The sequence below is a fragment of the Phyllostomus discolor genome, chromosome X, assembly GCF_004126475.2.
Source record: "Phyllostomus discolor isolate MPI-MPIP mPhyDis1 chromosome X, mPhyDis1.pri.v3, whole genome shotgun sequence".
NCBI lineage: Eukaryota > Metazoa > Chordata > Mammalia > Chiroptera > Phyllostomidae > Phyllostomus > Phyllostomus discolor.
The window spans coordinates 60,013,506-60,031,957 of NC_050198.1; the positions used below are offsets into that span (position 1 = coordinate 60,013,506).

The 18,452-nt window shown below is 39.6% G+C and overlaps 2 protein-coding genes across 4 annotated transcripts; one reads left to right on the plus strand and one right to left on the minus strand.

Annotated features, from left to right (window-relative positions):
* Positions 1-1,345: 1,345 nt before the first annotated feature.
* On the minus strand, positions 1,346-7,506 carry HNRNPH2 (heterogeneous nuclear ribonucleoprotein H2). Its single transcript, XM_028522415.2, has 2 exons — positions 7,384-7,506; positions 1,346-3,555 (listed from the first exon to the last, which is right to left on the minus strand). The coding sequence occupies exon 2, from the start codon at positions 3,501-3,503 to the stop codon at positions 2,154-2,156; it is 1,350 nt and encodes a 449-aa protein (XP_028378216.1). The 5' UTR covers positions 3,504-3,555; positions 7,384-7,506; the 3' UTR covers positions 1,346-2,153.
* A 134-nt stretch (positions 7,507-7,640) lies between these two features.
* On the plus strand, positions 7,641-17,769 carry GLA (galactosidase alpha). Of its 3 annotated transcripts, XM_036016819.1 has the most exons (8): positions 7,644-7,965; positions 12,031-12,205; positions 13,234-13,411; positions 14,160-14,251; positions 16,220-16,381; positions 16,543-16,740; positions 17,106-17,435; positions 17,467-17,769. In XM_036016819.1, exons 1-7 carry the CDS (start codon positions 7,757-7,759, stop codon positions 17,388-17,390), a joined length of 1,299 nt encoding a protein of 432 aa, XP_035872712.1. In that variant the 5' UTR covers positions 7,644-7,756; the 3' UTR covers positions 17,391-17,435; positions 17,467-17,769. The 3 variants fall into 3 exon arrangements, with proteins under 3 accessions (XP_035872713.1, XP_028378642.1, XP_035872712.1); XM_036016820.1 differs by lacking the exons at positions 14,160-14,251; positions 17,467-17,769 and having other exon boundaries at positions 7,641-7,965; positions 13,234-13,464; positions 17,106-17,409; XM_028522841.2 differs by lacking the exons at positions 16,220-16,381; positions 17,467-17,769 and having other exon boundaries at positions 7,642-7,965; positions 17,106-17,409.
* Positions 17,770-18,452: the final 683 nt, after the last annotated feature.

Here is an 18,452-nt window from a genome sequence, read left to right on the forward strand (position 1 = left end):
TTTTTGCAATGGCTGGTGTGGTTCAGTGGATTGAGTGCTGGCCTGCAAACTAAGGGGTCGCTAGTTTGATCCCCAGTCAGGGCACACGCCCATTTTGGGAAGTGTGAGAGGCAACCATACATTGATGTTTTTCTCCCTCTCGTTTTCCCTCTTCCTAAAAATAAATAAAATTTATTTTTAAAAAGGTGTAATTTTTACTGGCTACTATGATGTGGGCAAAAATTTAAGATAACGCAGATATCACAGATATTGTTAAGCATATGCAAAGTATACTTTAACAGAAAGGGAGGCAATCAGGGATCATGAAGGAAGCTACCTCTTAAAAGTTGCTGTATTAGGGTTCAAATAAGCCTTTTAGAGAGCTATCATGGGTTGCAAAACATGGTTGTGAAAACTGCATCATTGGCAAAATCTCAGCCATTACAACTACAGAAATCCAGAAACTCTAGGAATGGGGTCCTGAAATCAATTTAACAGGTCCTGCAGAGGATTCTGGTACATGCTTAAGTTCAAGAACCACTGGTTTAAGGTTTAAATGCTCTAAAAAACCTTAAAGGGTGTTTAGACTATTAATTTATGGAGGAGACGATTATTTCTATAACACAGACCTATGTTTTCAAACCATATAAAGGTGCCTTAAATTTTCCCATTTATGGTTAAACAAAAGGAAGAACATTATTTGCTTTTGCTTCTTTGGATTTTGCAGGATGCTGTGTTGATAAAGTAGTCTCCAGGGTAGCCCAATAGTCCTGGGGACATGGTGGTAAGTTTAGAAGCAAACAGAAAGTTGCTACACCTCAACATTCATCAACGAAACACAAATTAAAATAACAATAGAATACCATTTTTCAACTAACAAGTCAGCTAAGATCCAGAATAATGTGCATGATTGAGAAGGCTATGGGGATAAAAGTTAAAAACACACACTTTCTAAAAAAAGATTTTATTTTTAGAGAAAGGAAGGAGAAAGAGAGGGAGAGAAACATCAATGTGTGGTGCCCTAGCTAGGAACCAAATCGGCGACCCTGTGGTTCATAGGCCAGAGCTCAATCCACTGAGCCACACCAGCCAGAGCAAAAAACACACACTTCTGATGGCAACAAAAAGTACCATGATCTTCCCAGTAGTACAAATCAAAAGCTTCTCAAATGTGTGTACCTTTGACTCAGCATACTTTTAGGAATATACCTTAAGAATAATTAATGATATATGCAAGAATTATGAAGATGTTAATGTGTGTTTATAATAACTAAAAAACTCAAAACAATTTAAAACTTCAACAGCAGAGGACTGTGGAAAAAATGGCTCATATGACAGAACATAATAAAAATCAAGCTGTAGAAGATTTTTTTCCAGTTTTTAAAAGGAAGATTTATTTAACAAGTTTCACTTAGTACAATACATCTAATGGAAATCACAATACAAGGAAAGACTTAAATCAAAGCTTCAAAATTTTATACAAATGACATACCCAACTCCTAAAGCACTGATTGGTGTGGTGTTACATCTCAAAATTTTCCCAGATCTTAAAAAAAAAAAAAGTTAAAGTATACACTCACGTGCCCTACAGGATAATAAACCAAAAAACTAGAATTAACAAACATGCCAAATGTTTTCACTTTGAATCGTAGACAGAGCGCCTATATTAGAGTTTTACAGAAAAGCATGTTTCTCAACATGCATCCAAGTTTTCAATGTATTGTGGTATAACAGCAACATTTAACATAAGTGAAACTGCTTTAACCTAAATATGCTTACTGCTTAGGTACACTCCTATAACATAACTAACTTGAGGAAAGATGGAAATTGTTTTAACAGTTATGATCAATACTGAACTGTTATTACATCCTACACGAATGTTTCAGTGTTCAAAATTACTGAGCCTGCAGTCTGAAAACAACCTTGCCTTCCATTTTACAGTAAGCATAAGTCACAAGCCTGTAATACAAGTGTTAATGTTTGTTCTTAAAAAAAATAAGAGTAAAGAAAGACAGAAAAGAAAAAAGAAAGCAAGCTGACCAAGAGTGATCGCAATCAGTATTTCCCATTTACCAGTCATATTTGGATATGCTAGACAGCCCTCCCATTCTATTCAACTCCCATAAATGAACAGCTTTTGTTTCTATAGTAGCTGTTTAGCGCTTCTTCTCTACCTATGCAAGGTTTGACTGATAGTCACTGGAGTTTTCCTGCAGAACTTGGTCATATCCACTCATACTGCTCTGACCACCATAACCGCCCCCGTAACCACCACTCAGCTGCTGGCTAGCAGGACCCCCATAACTAGACTGGTTGGATAAGCCCATCCCTCCCATCATTTGGCTACCATAAGCACCACCACTTGCCCCTGCTGTAGAATTCAAAAAGAGCTCTACATAGCTGTGATCATAAGCCCCACCACTTGTTCCTGCAGTAGAATTTAAGAAGAGCTCCACATATCTGTGTTGCATATTAGCCTTGTCTTTTGCCATAGCTGCCACAGCATCTTCATGAGTAGCAAATTCAACATCTGCCTCACCAGTAACTCTGCCATCAGGTCCAATTTCAATGTGTACTCTCATGGGGTTAAGAGGTGAGAAAAAATTGTAAATATCATTTTCAGTAGCTCTGTAAGGTAATCCCCTCATGTGTACACAGTGCCCTGTGGTGCTTTGGAAACTGGATCCACCATCTCCATATCTATGATCAGACATTCCTGAAAAACAGTAATTGAGATCTCTTCCAAATCTATCAGACCCAAAGCCATAGCCATCATTATAGCCACCATAATCATCATAGCCTCCATACCCTCCACCATAGGCACCCCGCCTCATCCTTTCAAACCCAGTCCCCCTTCCAATACTATTATACCCTCTGCCAGCCCCTGGCCTATCATAGGGACCTGGCCGTTGCATAGCCATGAGCTTCCGAGGGGGGTCATAGTGGGTTCGGACTTCAGCTCGGCTACTCTTAAAGATTTCAATATACCTGTGCCCTATTCTTTCCTTGTGTTTCTTTAAGGCCTTTTCAGCTATCTCCTGTGAAGCAAACTGCACAAAGGCCTCCCCTGTGCTCCGCCCCTGAAAGTCCACCGGCAGTGTCATCCCATTTGGCACAATTTCCAGCCCTGAAAAAAACTGAACAATCTCCTCCTTGCTACAGCCAAACGGGAGTCCTCGAAGACGGACGAAGCCATCATTGGCAGTATCAGGACTATTCGGACCTGTATGCTTCAATACCCAATCCATTTCAACACTATTGGACTTGAATACTTCAACATATCTGTGTCCCATGGTTTCTCTGTCCTTCTTCAAAGCCAATTTCACTTCATCTTCTGATTCAAGTTCGACAAATGCTTCACCACTTGGTCTGCCTTCTCTGGTGTAGATGAAACGGATACCTGATGTGCCATTTTGGATTTTGCAATCGGAGAAGAAGCGCATCACTTCATCAGCAGAGCAGGACCAGGGTAGGCCCCTGACCTTCACCACGAAACCCTCCCTGCCTTCTGTGCCCAGCATCATGGTGGCTGTAGGCTCTTGGTGGCAAGCTCAGCTCAACGCAAATACAGTGTAGCTGAAAAAAATGAGAACACTATCATCATGGAACAATGTTCACAATATAGTAAGAGGAAAAAAAGCAAACTATTAATATAAAATTCAAATACACTGATAGCTGTTTTTTGGTAAGATATTCATAAACAAAAAGACTGCAACAAATTTCTAATTCATTCAACAATTATTTACTTGGTACCTATTATGTGTTGGATACCATTAATGGTGGTTATTTCTGGGTGGTAGAATTATGAAAGCTTTTTGTTTCAGGGAATGTTTTCTTTGGAAATTTCAGTATGTTCTAAGATTTCTACATTGACCATATATTATTGTAACACCACAGTCAAAAGAAAAAACAGTAAAAATTAACATCAACACAATCAGTGGAAGATGGGAACAAAATAAAGAATGACTATATATGATTACATAAAAACTTCATTCCATCAAAATATTAAACAGAACACAAATAATACACTTGAGAAGATACCTGTAACAAATGCATTAATACCCTTATATAAAGAACTCACGTAAGTTAATAAAATCAGGGGAATATCGAGGCCTAAGAGATAAATGGAAAAAAGACATTGTGGGAAATTCATGCATTCATTTTACATTTTTCAGTTGCCAGGCCCAGTATTTGGCCCTGGCATATAAGGATCAATAAACCCAAAAAGGATTTATGGTCCTATGGGAGCACTGTATGTCTTTACTGAAAACAAAAGGGCAAGTAAACATTTTCTCTGCTATGACAGAATTCTGTGTAGGCTGAAAGGGTGGCATTAAAGCAGGGCATAGTTGGTCAATGCTATCAGTTGGCACAGAATGGTTAAATGAAACAGACTAACTGGTTCAGGGGTCCATAAAATTTTTTAAGTATGATGGAATATAAAACGGGAAGAGGCAAGGCGGTAGATGAAGCTAGCAAGATAAAGATCAAATCCCAAAGGCCTGATTTGATAGACAAAACCTAAGGGCCTTTAACAGGAGAGCTACCTGGAGTGAGGGGAAGAAACTGACATTTTCAGAAGCCTTTCAGATAGATCACCCTGGCAACAGTGTGGCACTCAAATAGAGGGGGTTGAGGTGACATTAGCAAGATCATTTAGAACCCTGATCTCCTAGAGATAAGTTAAGGATTCACCTAAGGGACAGGTGACAAACAAAAGGCCCGCAGGCCAAATCTTGCCCTCCACCTTGTTTTATCTGGCTGCACCTTGTTTCTACCCTGCAGCTGTGTGGAGCTCTCACTTAAATGTTAAGGAGTATTTACATTTATACAGTCCTAAAATTACATTCATCCCTTTGAAGGCAAACCCGAGGTTGATATGGCCTCTGGTGAAAATAAGTCTGACATCCCTTACCTAAGGCAACAACAGTTTTTTTAAAAGGAGGAAAGATGTTATCTAGGCATTCTAAGCAGTGGACTGTGGGACTTAGTAACAAACAGGAGAATAGATACATGAGGATACAGGAGAAGAGTCTGAGAAATGTTCAAACCTCATCAATTACTAGAAATGCATGTTAAAACCAGAACCAATTGCCACTTTTCACCTGTCAAGATAGTGAAAACTAAACAGTGAGGATAAATCAATGCTTATATTCAGGGTTCACAAACTAACACAAACCCAGAAGAATGAAAGTTGGTACAGTATTTCTGAAAAGCAATTTGGAAATATATATCATGTCTTTTGATACAGTAGATCAACTTCAGTTTATGTGCTCTAAGGAAATGATATGAAATTCAGACAAAGATTTATGGAGCTATATACTCATTGAAAGGTATTTTATTAAAGAAAGACAAAACCCTGGCCGGTGTAGCTCAGTTAGTTGGAGCATTGTCCCGTACACCCAAAGGTTCCAGGTTTGATTCCCGGTCACTGCACATACCTAGGTTTAGGGCTCAATCCCTGGTCCAGGTATGTATGATACCTGGTCTCAGAGCATACAGGAGGCAACCAATCGGTGTTTCTCTCTCTCTCTCTCTCTCTGTCTCTCTCTCTGTCTCTGTCTCTCTGTCTTCCTCTCTCTCTAAAAGCAATGAAAATATGTCTTTGGGTGAGGATAAAAAATAAAAGAATATTACACACTTAATTTTTAAAAATCATAAAAATATTTAATAACATGAATTACTTATGCCTATAATCTTAAGTGACCCAAGATCACAGCTACTTTATAATCTCAACTATGTGAAAAACATGTATTCTTTAACCCTGCTGGAATTCCTTCCAGAACCTGGTCAACTGAAATACTCACAAATGTTCATTGCAGCATTGTCAGCAATTGTAGAAAATTAGAAGCCTAACTATCCATCAATAGGGGGATAGCTGAATGAATTATACTTTACCCTTAAAATGGAGAGCTACAAAGCTTTTAAAAAAGATATACCCTGACCTAGGATTTCCATAACATATTAAATGAAAAAATATGTATAGTATGGCCCTACTTATACACAAGCATCCATGCATATAGTAAGATCTGGAAACATATAATACAATTTTTTTTTTGAGAAAACAACTGGAAAGTCCAAAGAGTGAAGTGGATTTTCACTTTTTACCCTATATACTACTACATAGGTTTAATTTTTAAAAATCACTGCAATTGGAATTTAAAAAACAATGTTAGGAAAAATATATGCATGGAGAAGGTGTCAAATGTTAATAGTGGTTTTTCACTGGTCGGTTTACACTTTTTCAATTTTATTTAAAATTTTAGGTGCATTCTTAATTTTGTACAGAGTAATTAATTTTATTTCAGCAAAAATAACACATAAGTTAAAATGTTTGCTTTTTTAGGGTTTGCTAGCAAATTTTATAAAAGTTTCTAATTTGGTATGTGGGTAGCTTATTTGACACAGTGTAGGAACAGTGGGCCTCTTAGAAAGCACAGTGTACTAACTGCCATAAAATGACAGAGGATTCAATTCAACAAAGACTAACTGCCCATTATATGACTTTCACACTGCATATACAGTGATAGAGTCTTCCTATAAACCATCTTCAGATCGGAGCGATAGAGTTTCAGACTAATTTTTTGCCTGTCTTAGCTCTTGGATGACCCGCCTCTTTTAATGTCCCTGCAGTACTCTGGGCCTAAACATCCTCTCTGTAGTGGCAGGGAAGTTCTGCTTCATTACTCTATCTCCTGAGAAGGCCACTTCTCTCCGCTGGCTGAAGAAGGAACCAGGATTCCATTTGTGTTAAGAATTTGTCTACTTATATGCGTGTTATATACATACTTTTTATACACCATAATGCTGAGTAGTTAACTCTGGGTGATTAATTATGACTATATTTTTAAAAACATAGAGTGTTATTATTTTTTGAATGTTCTAAATTTAACCAGTAAACTGCTGTTATAAGTAGAAAAATAAATGTTATTTAAATATTCATCTCAGTGAAAATATTTATTGGGCACCTCCGTCAGGCATGTAATATTTACCTAGACGTGATTTTACATGTAAAACTGACTTGGCGCCTCTCCCTACAGGCAGACAATCAGGCAGTGGAGACTGAGTACCTGAAAGGATGGACCAGCACTCAGACCACTAGTCTCAACATGTTTTTCCTAATCCACGGACGTAGTTTTTAAACGTTTTTCGTCTTAAGGTTTCTCTTAAGGGTCTCCTGAGACCCACCCAGACAGAGATACACGAAAACCAGACACAGTCACAAACGTCCACCATTTCCCCACCAGGCGCAGCAAAGGCGGCTTCCCGGCACTGAGATGGGAGAGTGGGGGGCGGGGAAGGGGGAAAAGCAAGGAGCGAGAAAAGCGAAATCGGCCCACGGACCCCGCTTTCATCTTCATCATCACCATCCCTGGGTCCCCAGTTCCCACCCTACACACCAACCTCTAACAGTGCCAGATGATGTTCCTCCTTCTTCCCTCAAACGGCTATAGCAAGACGGTAAACGGCGACCAGAACTACTTCTGCTCACGTAAGCGAGTGATCACGTGAGCAGCTACGTCATGTGAGATGTCAGTCATGTGAACAACTCTTGGCTTAAACTCGGGAATCACCGAAGCATCACACTTCCTTCCGGTATGAAATAGGGCAGGCCAATGTCAAGGAAGAAAGAGTGTGATTGGTTGTGGTGCGTCTTACGTGTCTGATCATTGGTCTGCCTCTGGGATTGCTGTCCCAGTTACCTGAGAAAAAACGTCATTACGTAACTCCAGTAACTGAGGTTAAAAGCCCAGTTTACCAGGGAAATTTGGTATGGATGGTTACTGTGACAATGAAACTGACAAGCAGAGTCCAGCATCTAGGCTGCTTGCTGGCGCTTTGTTTCCTGGCTCAGGTTCTCTGGGACATTCCTGGGGTCTGGGCCCTGGACAATGGCTTGGCAATGACCCCTACCATGGGCTGGCTTCACTGGGAGCGTTTCATGTGCAACACTGACTGCAAAGAAGAGCCGGATTCCTGTATCAGGTATCGGAGACGTTGGGTGCCCCTTCCATTCACCTGTCCCTCTGTTTGGAGGGGTAGAGGGTCTCAGCCGGAACATTTGAGCCTGAGAGAGATCTTCCTATTGCTGCTGCTTTTTTATTCTCAGCATACCGTCCCGGATGGGTACTAGCCCTAAATTTTTTTCCGTAAGACACCTTCTGGGATGGAAATCCAGCCAGCGGGCCCTGCTTCCGGCTTCTCGGTCTGTACCCGATTACCTAGCTAGGGACTTTCTCCACTTACCATCCAGCCTCGTCAGAACCTTCTTGTGAGCTGCTGCTCTGCCTCTGCTGGGTCTAGCAGCGAGCACAGCTGCAGTGAGTAGGAGAGACAGAAGTCTATTCTTCTTTTGGGTCACAGGGTTCCTTGACTGTAATGTGAGGGATTTAGGTAGACCATGGAGTCTCTGCGATCTCCTCACCCTCTTGCCCTTGAGTGTGGCATTTGGCTAAAAGGTTGATCTAGAGGAACTTTATACAGGCATACCTCGTTTTGTTGCACTTCAGTTTATTGCGCTTCACAGTTTTTGTGTGTGTGTTTTTGTTTTTGTTTTTTTTTTTTTTACCAAATTGAAGGCAAGACCCTCCACCAGCAAAAAGGTTAGGACTTACTTTATTTGCTGTGTTCTGAAACCAAACACGCAATATCTCCGAGGTATGCCTGTATATGGAAGCCAAGGATTAAGGCTTGTTGGTTTGCAAACTGGCCAGAACCATCTAATCTGAAGCCACCCCAGTAGAGGAGGGCTCGGAGAAACCCAAGGAAGTGGCAGACCACTCCAGATTAGTAGGTAGCAGTTTTGTTTTTTTTTAAAGATTTCATTTATTTATTTTTAGAGAGGGGAAGGGGGGGGATAAAGAGAAACATCAATGTGTGGTTGCCTCTTGTGCGCCCCCTACTGGCGATCTGGCCCGCAACCTGGCATGTGCCCTGACTGAATCAAACCAGCGACCCTTTGGTTCACAGGCCGGCTCTCAATCCACTAAGCCACACCAGCCAGAGCAGTTGGAGTTTTAATCAGGAAGGGAATTTACCTAGACAGATTGTCTTGTAAGGCTGCAAGAGGTATAGTTTTCCACACCTTCCAGCCAAATAAAAGTTTGTACAGAGGCCTTAGCTGGGTTCAGTCACATACAGGCATACCTCAGCTATCGAGGGTTTGGATCCAGACCACTGCAATAAAGTGAGTCACTCTTTTTGTTGGTCAAAAGTCTTGCCTTCGATTTGTTTAAAAAAAAAAAGGCAACATCTGTGACGCGCAATAAAGTGAAGCGTAGCAGTGCACACAAGGTATGCATGTGTACTGCCCTTATAGTATCAACACATTCCTACTCTAGGCTGCATCCTAGGGGCAGCTTTTTGGAAGAGGAAGGCATGAAGAATGCACATTTCAAGGACAGGGGTAGGGGTGAGGAGCCTCCAGTTTTCCAGATCCACTGGGAGGGTCAATGTCTTATTGCTGACCTTCCCCAACAAGGCTGGATAAGACAGGTATTGAAATTATCTGATCCACACATTCTGTGTCTGTAAATTGGGAATAAGTCTGTAAATTGGGAGTAATACTTTGTTTAATTTCTTGATTTTTAAAGAGAGAGAGAGAGAGAAACATTGACCCACTGCTTTACCCATTCATGCATTCATTGGTTGACTACTATATGTGCCCTGACCAGGGATTGAACCTGCAACCTTGGCATACAGGGGAAAATGCTCCAACTGAGCTACCTGGCCAGGGCTGGCAATAACAACTCTTACCTCAGGGAATTGACTCAAAAGGATCTGTAAAATAGTTTTTTTTTTAAATTTTTAAACTTTCAATTATAGTTAACATACAATATTATATTAGCTTCACATGTAAAACATAGTGATTAGACATTTATATAACTTACAAAGTGATCACTCTGATAAGTTTAGTACCCATCTGTCATATTGAGTTCTTTTTTTTATCACTTCTTGGTGTGACACTGGTTAATAACAGAATAGTTCTTAAACATAATAAAGACACAAATGGTACAGAGGCCCCTCTAAAAGCAGTGGCTATAGTACATGCCAATGCCCATAGTTATTCCTATGAGTGTCTTTACAGCTTTACAGATAAAGTCAGGATGTTGATCAAACACCACAGAATGAATTGCCCTTCTAAGTTTCAGAGTAAGTCCATTGTGACCCTGGGGTAAACTGTGGCAATTGTGCCCATCACATATATTTTTTCATCTTTTCATTTTTTTTCTAAGTGGTAGTTGTCTTATTTTTATATCTGATTCTAAAACTAATACATGATCAGTGCAAAAAATGTAGATAGTAAAGAATATAATGAAAATAAAGATTCCCCTCATTCCACCACTCAGAAATAATCATGGTTAAAATGTTAATATACAGCCTTGGAATAGTTTTCTAGTAAATGACACAAATTTCTTCTTTCATTATTTTCAATAAAAATGACATCATGTTTATGTTGTAAATTGTTAACAAGATTGCACTTTGCCTGCCTGTACTCAAATTGTAGCTCATAGTTATTTAGCCTTGTGACCTTAGGCAAATTACTTACCTTTCCTAAATGTAAGTAGAGTACCTGGCACAGAATAAGAGCTTCCTAAATGCAAATTGTGTGTATATACCATAATTTTTTAAGCAGATTCCCATTGCTAGCTATTAAGGCTCTTCAATTTTTTATTATTATGAACAAAACTATGCATCACTCTACATCACCTGATTCTTTCCTTAAAAGTCTAATTACTGGGTCCAAATGTATGCTCATTTTGTGACATATCAAACTGTCCTCCCCAAAAGTTTTACAAATGCACATTCCCAACAATAGTATATGAGAATGCCTGTTTCTCCACACCCTGGCCAACACTGCATTTTGATCATTCTTTTAAAACTTTGCCAGTCTGTGGGGATGGCTGGGGTGGTAGAGAGTGATGGGGAGGAAATGGAGACAACTGTACTTGAACAACAATAATAAAAAAAAAACTTTGCCAGTCTGGTAGGTGTTTTTATTTCCATTTGTTAAATTGGCTCTTTGCATGGTTTCTTTTATGGATTTCCTGTTTGTGTTATTTCCCTATTTTTCAGTTTGAATTTTCTGTTTGTTTTGGGGGGTTGCTTGCTTTGGAGTGGTATTTTGTCTACCATATGTTGTGAATATGGTGGGTTTTGCTATGTGTTGGTTTTGATATTTATATATCAAATATCAATATTTTCCTTTATTTCTGAAAAAGTCCTTTTCTGCCTGAAGATAATATAGTCACCTATATTTTCTACTAGTATGTTTATGGATTTTTAAAATATTTAATTCTTTAATTCATCTGGCCATTATTCTCCTATAAAGAATGCCACATTTAATATTAACTAAATTCCATGGTACCAAATGGCTGGAAGGATCTCATTCTGAACTTTCTTTTTAATTCCACTGATCTGTGTATTCTAATGCTACTGGTACTACAGCAGCTTCATTTATCTTTTGGAGAATGATCACATGTTTAATATTTTAGGTGAACCTTTCCAATCATGTTGCCAAGTTCCTTAAAAAGTCCTTTTGGGGTTTGTTCAGGGTTTTATTAAATGCATAAAGCTGTGTATGGAGCATTAGCTTCTTTTTAATATTGAGTGTTCTTATCCAGGAACAAAATAATATATTAAATTTATCTCTAGGTATTTTAGGTTTTTCCTGTTGCCTTTTTGGTTGCTCTTGTTAATGGTATCTTTTTCTCCAACTAGGTTATTGTTGATATCTAAGGAAGCTGTTGATTATGCTAACTGTGTAGTTTCTAACTTAACTGAACTTTCTTCATAGTTCTAATAGCCTTTTCAATTTCATGCATTTCTCATTCCTATTATAATTGTTCAGGGATCTTAAGGTAGAAATATCAAGAGTGGAGGGGAAAGAGAACAAAAAGGGCCCAGTCCATTTTACCTCAAATTGGTTGTGATTACTACCCAACTATTACTGGGTTGAAAGAAATTGGAAATCCCAAGGTACCTAACAAATAGAAGGTACTCAATCACTTGTTTAATGAATTGTACTGATTCTTGGAATTTCTCTTTCAGTGAGAAGCTCTTCATGCAAATGGCAGATCTCATGGACTCAGATGGCTGGAAGGAAGTAGGGTATGAGTACCTCTGCATTGATGACTGTTGGATGGCTGCCCAAAGAGACTCAAAAGGCAGACTTCAGGCAGACCCTATACGCTTTCCTAGTGGAATCCGCCACCTAGCTAATTATGTGAGTTTATAGATAATTTTCCTTTTCATTCAGGAGACTAAACTCTTCTGTATAGAAGCTTGCTCAGAAAAATCTAGAAAGTAAAATAGGTGCCATTATCTAAATATTGAATTGTAAGGCTTATCAGGTGGAATTTTCATCCCATCAGCAGATACCTGTTTAGCATTAGTTCTTGAGGCCCATCTTAGATAAATTCTCCTTTTGCTGAAACAACTGAATTTTCTGGGAATAAAAAGGAGCTTGGTTTTTTACATATGTGTGCATATATTTCCATATAAGCTTTGAACAGTATTGCAATTGTACTATAAACTAGAATTTTAGAAGATAGGAGAGACTATTGCTGGAGATTGTTAAAGAGTAATAGAGCCAAACATTAATTAAAAGCAATGAAGTCATTTTATTTAGTACTGCTGCAGTAAAAGGAGCCAAGCTCAATTCTGAACATAACAAAAATGAATGGGGATTTATAGCCAACAAGCAGATTAAGAGGGGCAGGGAATGGAAAATTACTAAGAGGAAATGTCAAGGGAAGGAGAATTCTTGCGAAAGATAGGCCAAGGACTTAAACATCACAGGTGGGAGATGAGGAATTTGATCACATATGGAGAGTGGGAAGAAGACTCAGTAGGATTCTTGCTAAGTGGACACCGAAGGCCAAGGTTGAGGCCTACTTAACAAGGGGACTCAGAGGAGCCTAACTAATGTTTGGTCAAGGAGAGTCTGTCCAGATAAATCTATCATCGCCCTAGAAAGGTAACTTTTAGGTACCCAGCAGAGGAAGATTAGAGTGGCTGATAGCTTTCTCTTCAGTTCTATGCTATAGCTTGTATGTGTAGTTTGAACTCAGCAGAATTGGAGAATTTACTTTTTGTCTCCCAGCAAAGTCATCTGGATAATTTGGGGGCCTTGTGAAAAAAAATGCCCTTGATACCTGGTGAAGTGTATGTGTCTCTTCTTACAGACTAGAGTGGTTCTCTCTGTTTCATAATTGCCCTTCTATGGTGGTTAACTCTTTCCTCTCTTTTCAGGTCCATAGCAAAGGACTGAAGCTAGGGATTTATGCAGATGTTGGGAAAAAAACCTGTGCAGGCTTCCCTGGGAGTTTTGGATACTATGACATTGATGCCGAGACCTTTGCTGACTGGGGAGTAGATCTGCTAAAATTTGATGGTTGTTACTGTGACAGTGTGGAACAGTTGGCAGATGGTATGTTTCATTCAAGAGATTTAGCCATGAGCAAAGAGAACTTTGAGGCCAAGGTAACTAAGCATCCACAGAACCAATCTTCCCAGTTTAAGTACCCAGTCACAATACTGGAAATAATTATTCTCAATGTGCCAGAGCTCCTACTTCTCTTCTTTCAGTTTGTCCATGCATTCATTCATTCATGCAATGTAAAATCCATGCTTGCCTAACTATGGCTAATATTGTGCACTTTTAATTCAAGAGGGCTCTGAGTTCATTACAAATAGGAATTCTAACTCTCCATAACATCATTTGGGAAAGCATCAAAATGTCATGCAGTGTCAGAAAAGGGGCATCTTCATGCCTGCCTTTTCTCAATATATGCACCATCCCATACTGCATCCTCAGAACAATCCCAGCAGTGTAGGATGTTTTAGACACAATTTCAGCATAGAGCAGCCACCTGTGTCTGCTGCTGGTTTAAAATATAAACATAGCCCTTCTATACAGCGTCTTTTGTTTAATTGATTTTAAAGAGAGCGGATGGGAGAGAGAAAAATCAATTTCTTGTTTCACTTATCTATGTATTCATTGGCTAATTCTTGAATGTGCCCTGAATGGCGATCGAACTCATAACCTTCACATATGGGGACAACACCCTAACCAACTGAGCTACCTAGCCAGGGCCAGGCAGCTTCTTTTTAAACTATACAGCCACCACTGGAAATTCCCTTCCTCCCCTTATTTTATCCATTGTTTTCTTATACAGGTTATAAGCATATGTCCTTGGCCTTGAACAAGACTGGCAGAAGCATTGTGTACTCCTGTGAGTGGCCCCTTTATATGTGGCCCTTTCGTAAGGTGAGGAGGTAGTGAGTCCAGAATCCCATAGAACCTTGGTGATAGATTTTTAGGACTTGAGGACAAAGGTCTCCTTCAAAGTCTCACTTTGCTTAATAGTCATATCCTACCATTGCTCCCAGGATCCAACCACTTCTTACCATCCCCTCTGCTATCACCACTTGGGAAGTCAGTCATCTTTGATTCTTCCCTCTGTCTCAAGGTTCACAACCTATCCATCAGCAATCCTATCAGTACTATCTACAAAATAAATCCTGAGTCAGCTCATTTCTCTCTGCATCCATCGTGGTCTTTCTAGCTACCATAATCTCACACCCAAACTGCTCCCAACAGCCTGACCTCTCTACCTCCATTCTCTCTCTACCCCCATCCATTTCCCAACGAGCACCCAGGTGTTCTTGTTAAAATGTAACTGGAATCATATCACTCCCCTGCTTAAAACATTTAACTGGATTCCCTTTGCACTTGGAATACAGTCAAACTCTGCTGTTCTCACCCCAGCCTACCTCTCCAACCTCATTTCTGGTCACTTTTGTCCTCACTGCACTGGTGTTCTTTTGTCTCTCAAACACTGCAAGCCTATTGTTGCCTCAGGACCTATTGCTCTTTGTTTTCTGCCTGATACAGTCTTTCCCAAAATTTCTCTGCTCCTTAACATTGAGGTCTCAGACCAGATACCTCATACTCAGACTGGTGTTCTCTACCTAACTCTAAAGTAGTACTCTATCCATTTGTTCTTTACTACATTAACCTGTTCAGCTTCCAACTAAGCCCTTAGCACTATATAGAATTATATGTTGACTGGCTTGTCTCCTCCACTAGAATGTAAGGTCCAGGAGGGCAGGGACATTGTATGACTTTATCAATATATCCCTAGCATATTGTAAGTATTGAATAATTATAGAATGAATCCCTGTTATTTCTCCTTCTGTAATAAACTCTGTAATATATTCTTCACCTCTTTCTCAACATCTGAAACCACAGGTGGCAAACACAGGTTCCGCAGGCTGAATCCGGCCCTCCACCTTGTTTTATCCAGCCCGGCACCTTGTTTCTACCTGGCGGCAGCACCAAGCTCCTTGCCCATAGTTAAGGAGTAGTTACATTTATACAGTCCTGAAATTACATTCGGTTCTTCAAAGGCAACCGTAAGGATGATGTGGCTCCTGGTGAAAATGAGTTTGATGCCCCTGTCTTAAACCTTGGATATCCCACGTACCTATTTACAAACTTTAATTTGTTCCATTAACAAATTATATGCCTAGGATTCAGACTGCCTTTTTAAAATAGTTATTCATGATAGTCTTTATTGAATTGTGGAATGCCAGTTTTGGAGGAAATTGACGTCTCTACTTTTGTATCTGACAGGAAATCATGAGTTCTTGTCAAATATGCACAATTAGTTTAAAATAGTGCCAATATTGTTGCTATTCTTAAAATTGTTCAAGTACAGTTGTCTCCATTTTCACCGTGACCCCCACCTCACCCATCCCCACCTTCCACCCTTGAACCTATCCCCTTTGGCTTTGTCCATGTGTCCTTCATACGTGTTCCTTGGTGGCCCTTATCATGTCTGATGAGTTCTATGTAATTTTGCAGCTGTTTTTACTTAAGATCATTTGTTATTTCTGAGTATAAAAGCAACAGATGCTCATGTTAGTTTGAAAATACAGTGTGTTGTGAAAAAATTTAAATCCTCCATAATCCCAGTACCTAGTTACCATTTGGTAAATTTCCAGCATAAACATTGTTTAAGCCATTTTAAGTAGGGGTTTTAAGTTACATTGCCTACTTGGGAAGCAAACTTCTTACAATGAAATTCTAATCCAATAAGGATTTAGCTTTCTTCCTGGAGATCTTTAAGCTATAAACTAAAGAGGTTACAGGTGCTTCCTTTAAACTTGACTATTTTCATCTTGCAATAATGTTAGTAGAAAATAAACGGAAGAGTGAACTCTGTTTTCACAGCCCAATTACACAGAAATCCGACAGTACTGTAATCACTGGAGAAATTCTGGAGACGTTTATGATTCTTGGCAGAGTGTAAAGAGTATTTTGGAGTGGACATCTTCTAACCAAAAGACAATTGTTAGTGCTGCAGGACCAGGGGGTTGGAATGACCCAGATATGGTAAGAATCTGAGCCCTCCGAGTTCAAACCCCTGCAGTGGGTCTGTTTCCTACTTGACATTCAAGGTAAATCAGAAAGTTCCTTTGAGCAGGCATGTCAGGGTGCCCTGGAAGGTGGCTTCTGTCTTCTCATTTGAATTCTGTTGTCATTCTTTGTCCCAGTTAGTGATTGGCAACTTTGGCCTCAGCTGGGATCAGCAAATAACTCAGATGGCTCTCTGGGCTATTATGGCAGCTCCATTACTCATGTCCAATGACCTCCGACACATCAGCCTTCAAGCCAAAATGCTCCTTCAGAATAAGGATGTAATTGCCATCAACCAGGACCCCTTGGGCAAACAGGGATACCTACTTAGAAAGGTACAGTAAATAATGTTGTATGGGTGAAAAGTGGACTTGGCCAGGAACATGTTCTCCTGCCTTCTAATTTACAATTCATCCAAATGTTTATTTTGGCATTTAAGATGGCTTTATACCCAAGTTCCAAGTCTATCTTGGGCCTAAAGCTGTTACATATGAAGATATGCACTGGTCTTCTGAGAATGTATTTTTAAGCTTGATATAATCAGTAATGAAGGTTTTTGGTCGAGTCATTATTTCCCAAACATGCTACAGGATAACTAATTTTTCCTGTAAGGGTTAGTTCTGACAATAAGACTAAATTCCACAAGGCAGCTTATTACTACTTACCAAGCTATCACCTATTTTCTTGGCTTACCTTGCAGGAAGACAACTTTGAGGTGTGGGAACGCCCTCTCTCTAGCTTAGCCTGGGCTGTGGCAATGGTAAACCTGCAGGAGATTGGTGGACCTCGTTCTTATACCATCAATATTGCATCCCTGGGTCAAGGAGTGGCCTGCAATCCTGCCTGTTTTATCACAGAGCTCCTCCCTACGAAGACAAAGCTTGGGTTTTATGAATGGACTTCTTGTTTAAAAACTCGAATAAATCCCACAGGTACTGTTTTGCTTCTGCTAGGTAGAAGCCAGACATTTAAAAAACTTCCTTAGCCCTGGTTCAGTGGCTCAGAGTGGGCATCATCCCATACACCAAGACTGTAGGTTCAATCCCAGGTCAAGGCACATAGGTTACAGGTTCAATCCCCATTTTGGGCACTTACAGGAGCAATCATTCAATGTCTTTTTCCTCCAAAATCAATAAACATTGCCCCCCCACATTGAGGACTAAAAAATAAAAGCTTCCTTAAAAATGTGTATTTTGTTGCCAAAGTGACTACCCCACTTCAGCTGATATTTCCTCAGGTAAAATTTCACTACCAAAAACAAATAGGGCACAAAAGGCCCGCTCAAAATACAAAGTATGTTTTAATAATTCTTTTGCCTGTCATGTGATTACGTTATTTTTAACAAAATTGTAAGACTAATTATTGTCAGTTGATAAAAAAATGCAATTAAATTGGTAAACCCAGACTTAGTCACCTAGACACACAAATCTGGAAACAAACTGCTCCATCTGAGACTTTCACTCACCAAATGTAGCACAGTTGCTTCACCGTCGTTTTGCTGCATAAGTATGAAGAGCTGAGTGTATATATAATAGTATACAAAAACAAGCCCTGACTGGTCTGGGTCAGTGGATTGAGTGCCAGCCTGTGAACCAAAGGGTTGCCGGTTTGACTCCTAGTCAGGGCACATGCCTGGGTTGTGGGCCAGGTTCCCCAGTAGGGGGTGCATGAGAGGCAACTACACATTGATGTTTCTCTCCCTCTCTAAAAAGAAATTTTTAAAAATCTTTAAAAGTAATAGTATACAAAGATGAAAGGAATGTGAATTTGAAACTGTTAGGCTTTAAAAAATATATATTAGCAATGCCAGGTTCCATTGATTTTAATTTAGAAATTAAATCCTTTGAAAACAAATTTACATCTACTAAACTTGAGGGGGCAGGTCAAAATGTTCAGGTGGTATGAGAAGTCTGAAGACATGTAATACATAGCATGATGGTGCCTAGAGAACAGGGCCCAAATTCCTCATTAAATGACTGAAGTTGCAGAGGTATGTGAGACAAATTATTTCACTCTTGGTAAACTTTACATTCACTATGGATATAAT

Bases quoted from the DNA above. Each gene is read 5' to 3' on its own strand.
- HNRNPH2 (XM_028522415.2), bottom strand. From the start codon at position 3,503: ATGATGCTGGGCACAGAAGGCAGGGAGGGTTTCGTGGTGAAGGTCAGG.
- GLA (XM_036016819.1), top strand. From the start codon at position 7,757: ATGGTTACTGTGACAATGAAACTGACAAGCAGAGTCCAGCATCTAGGC. The intron at 13,412-14,159 runs GTATGTTTCATT...TTTCTTATACAG, and splicing joins TGTGGAACAGTTGGCAGATG to GTTATAAGCATATGTCCTTG. The intron at 16,741-17,105 runs GTACAGTAAATA...CTTACCTTGCAG, and splicing joins AGGGATACCTACTTAGAAAG to GAAGACAACTTTGAGGTGTG.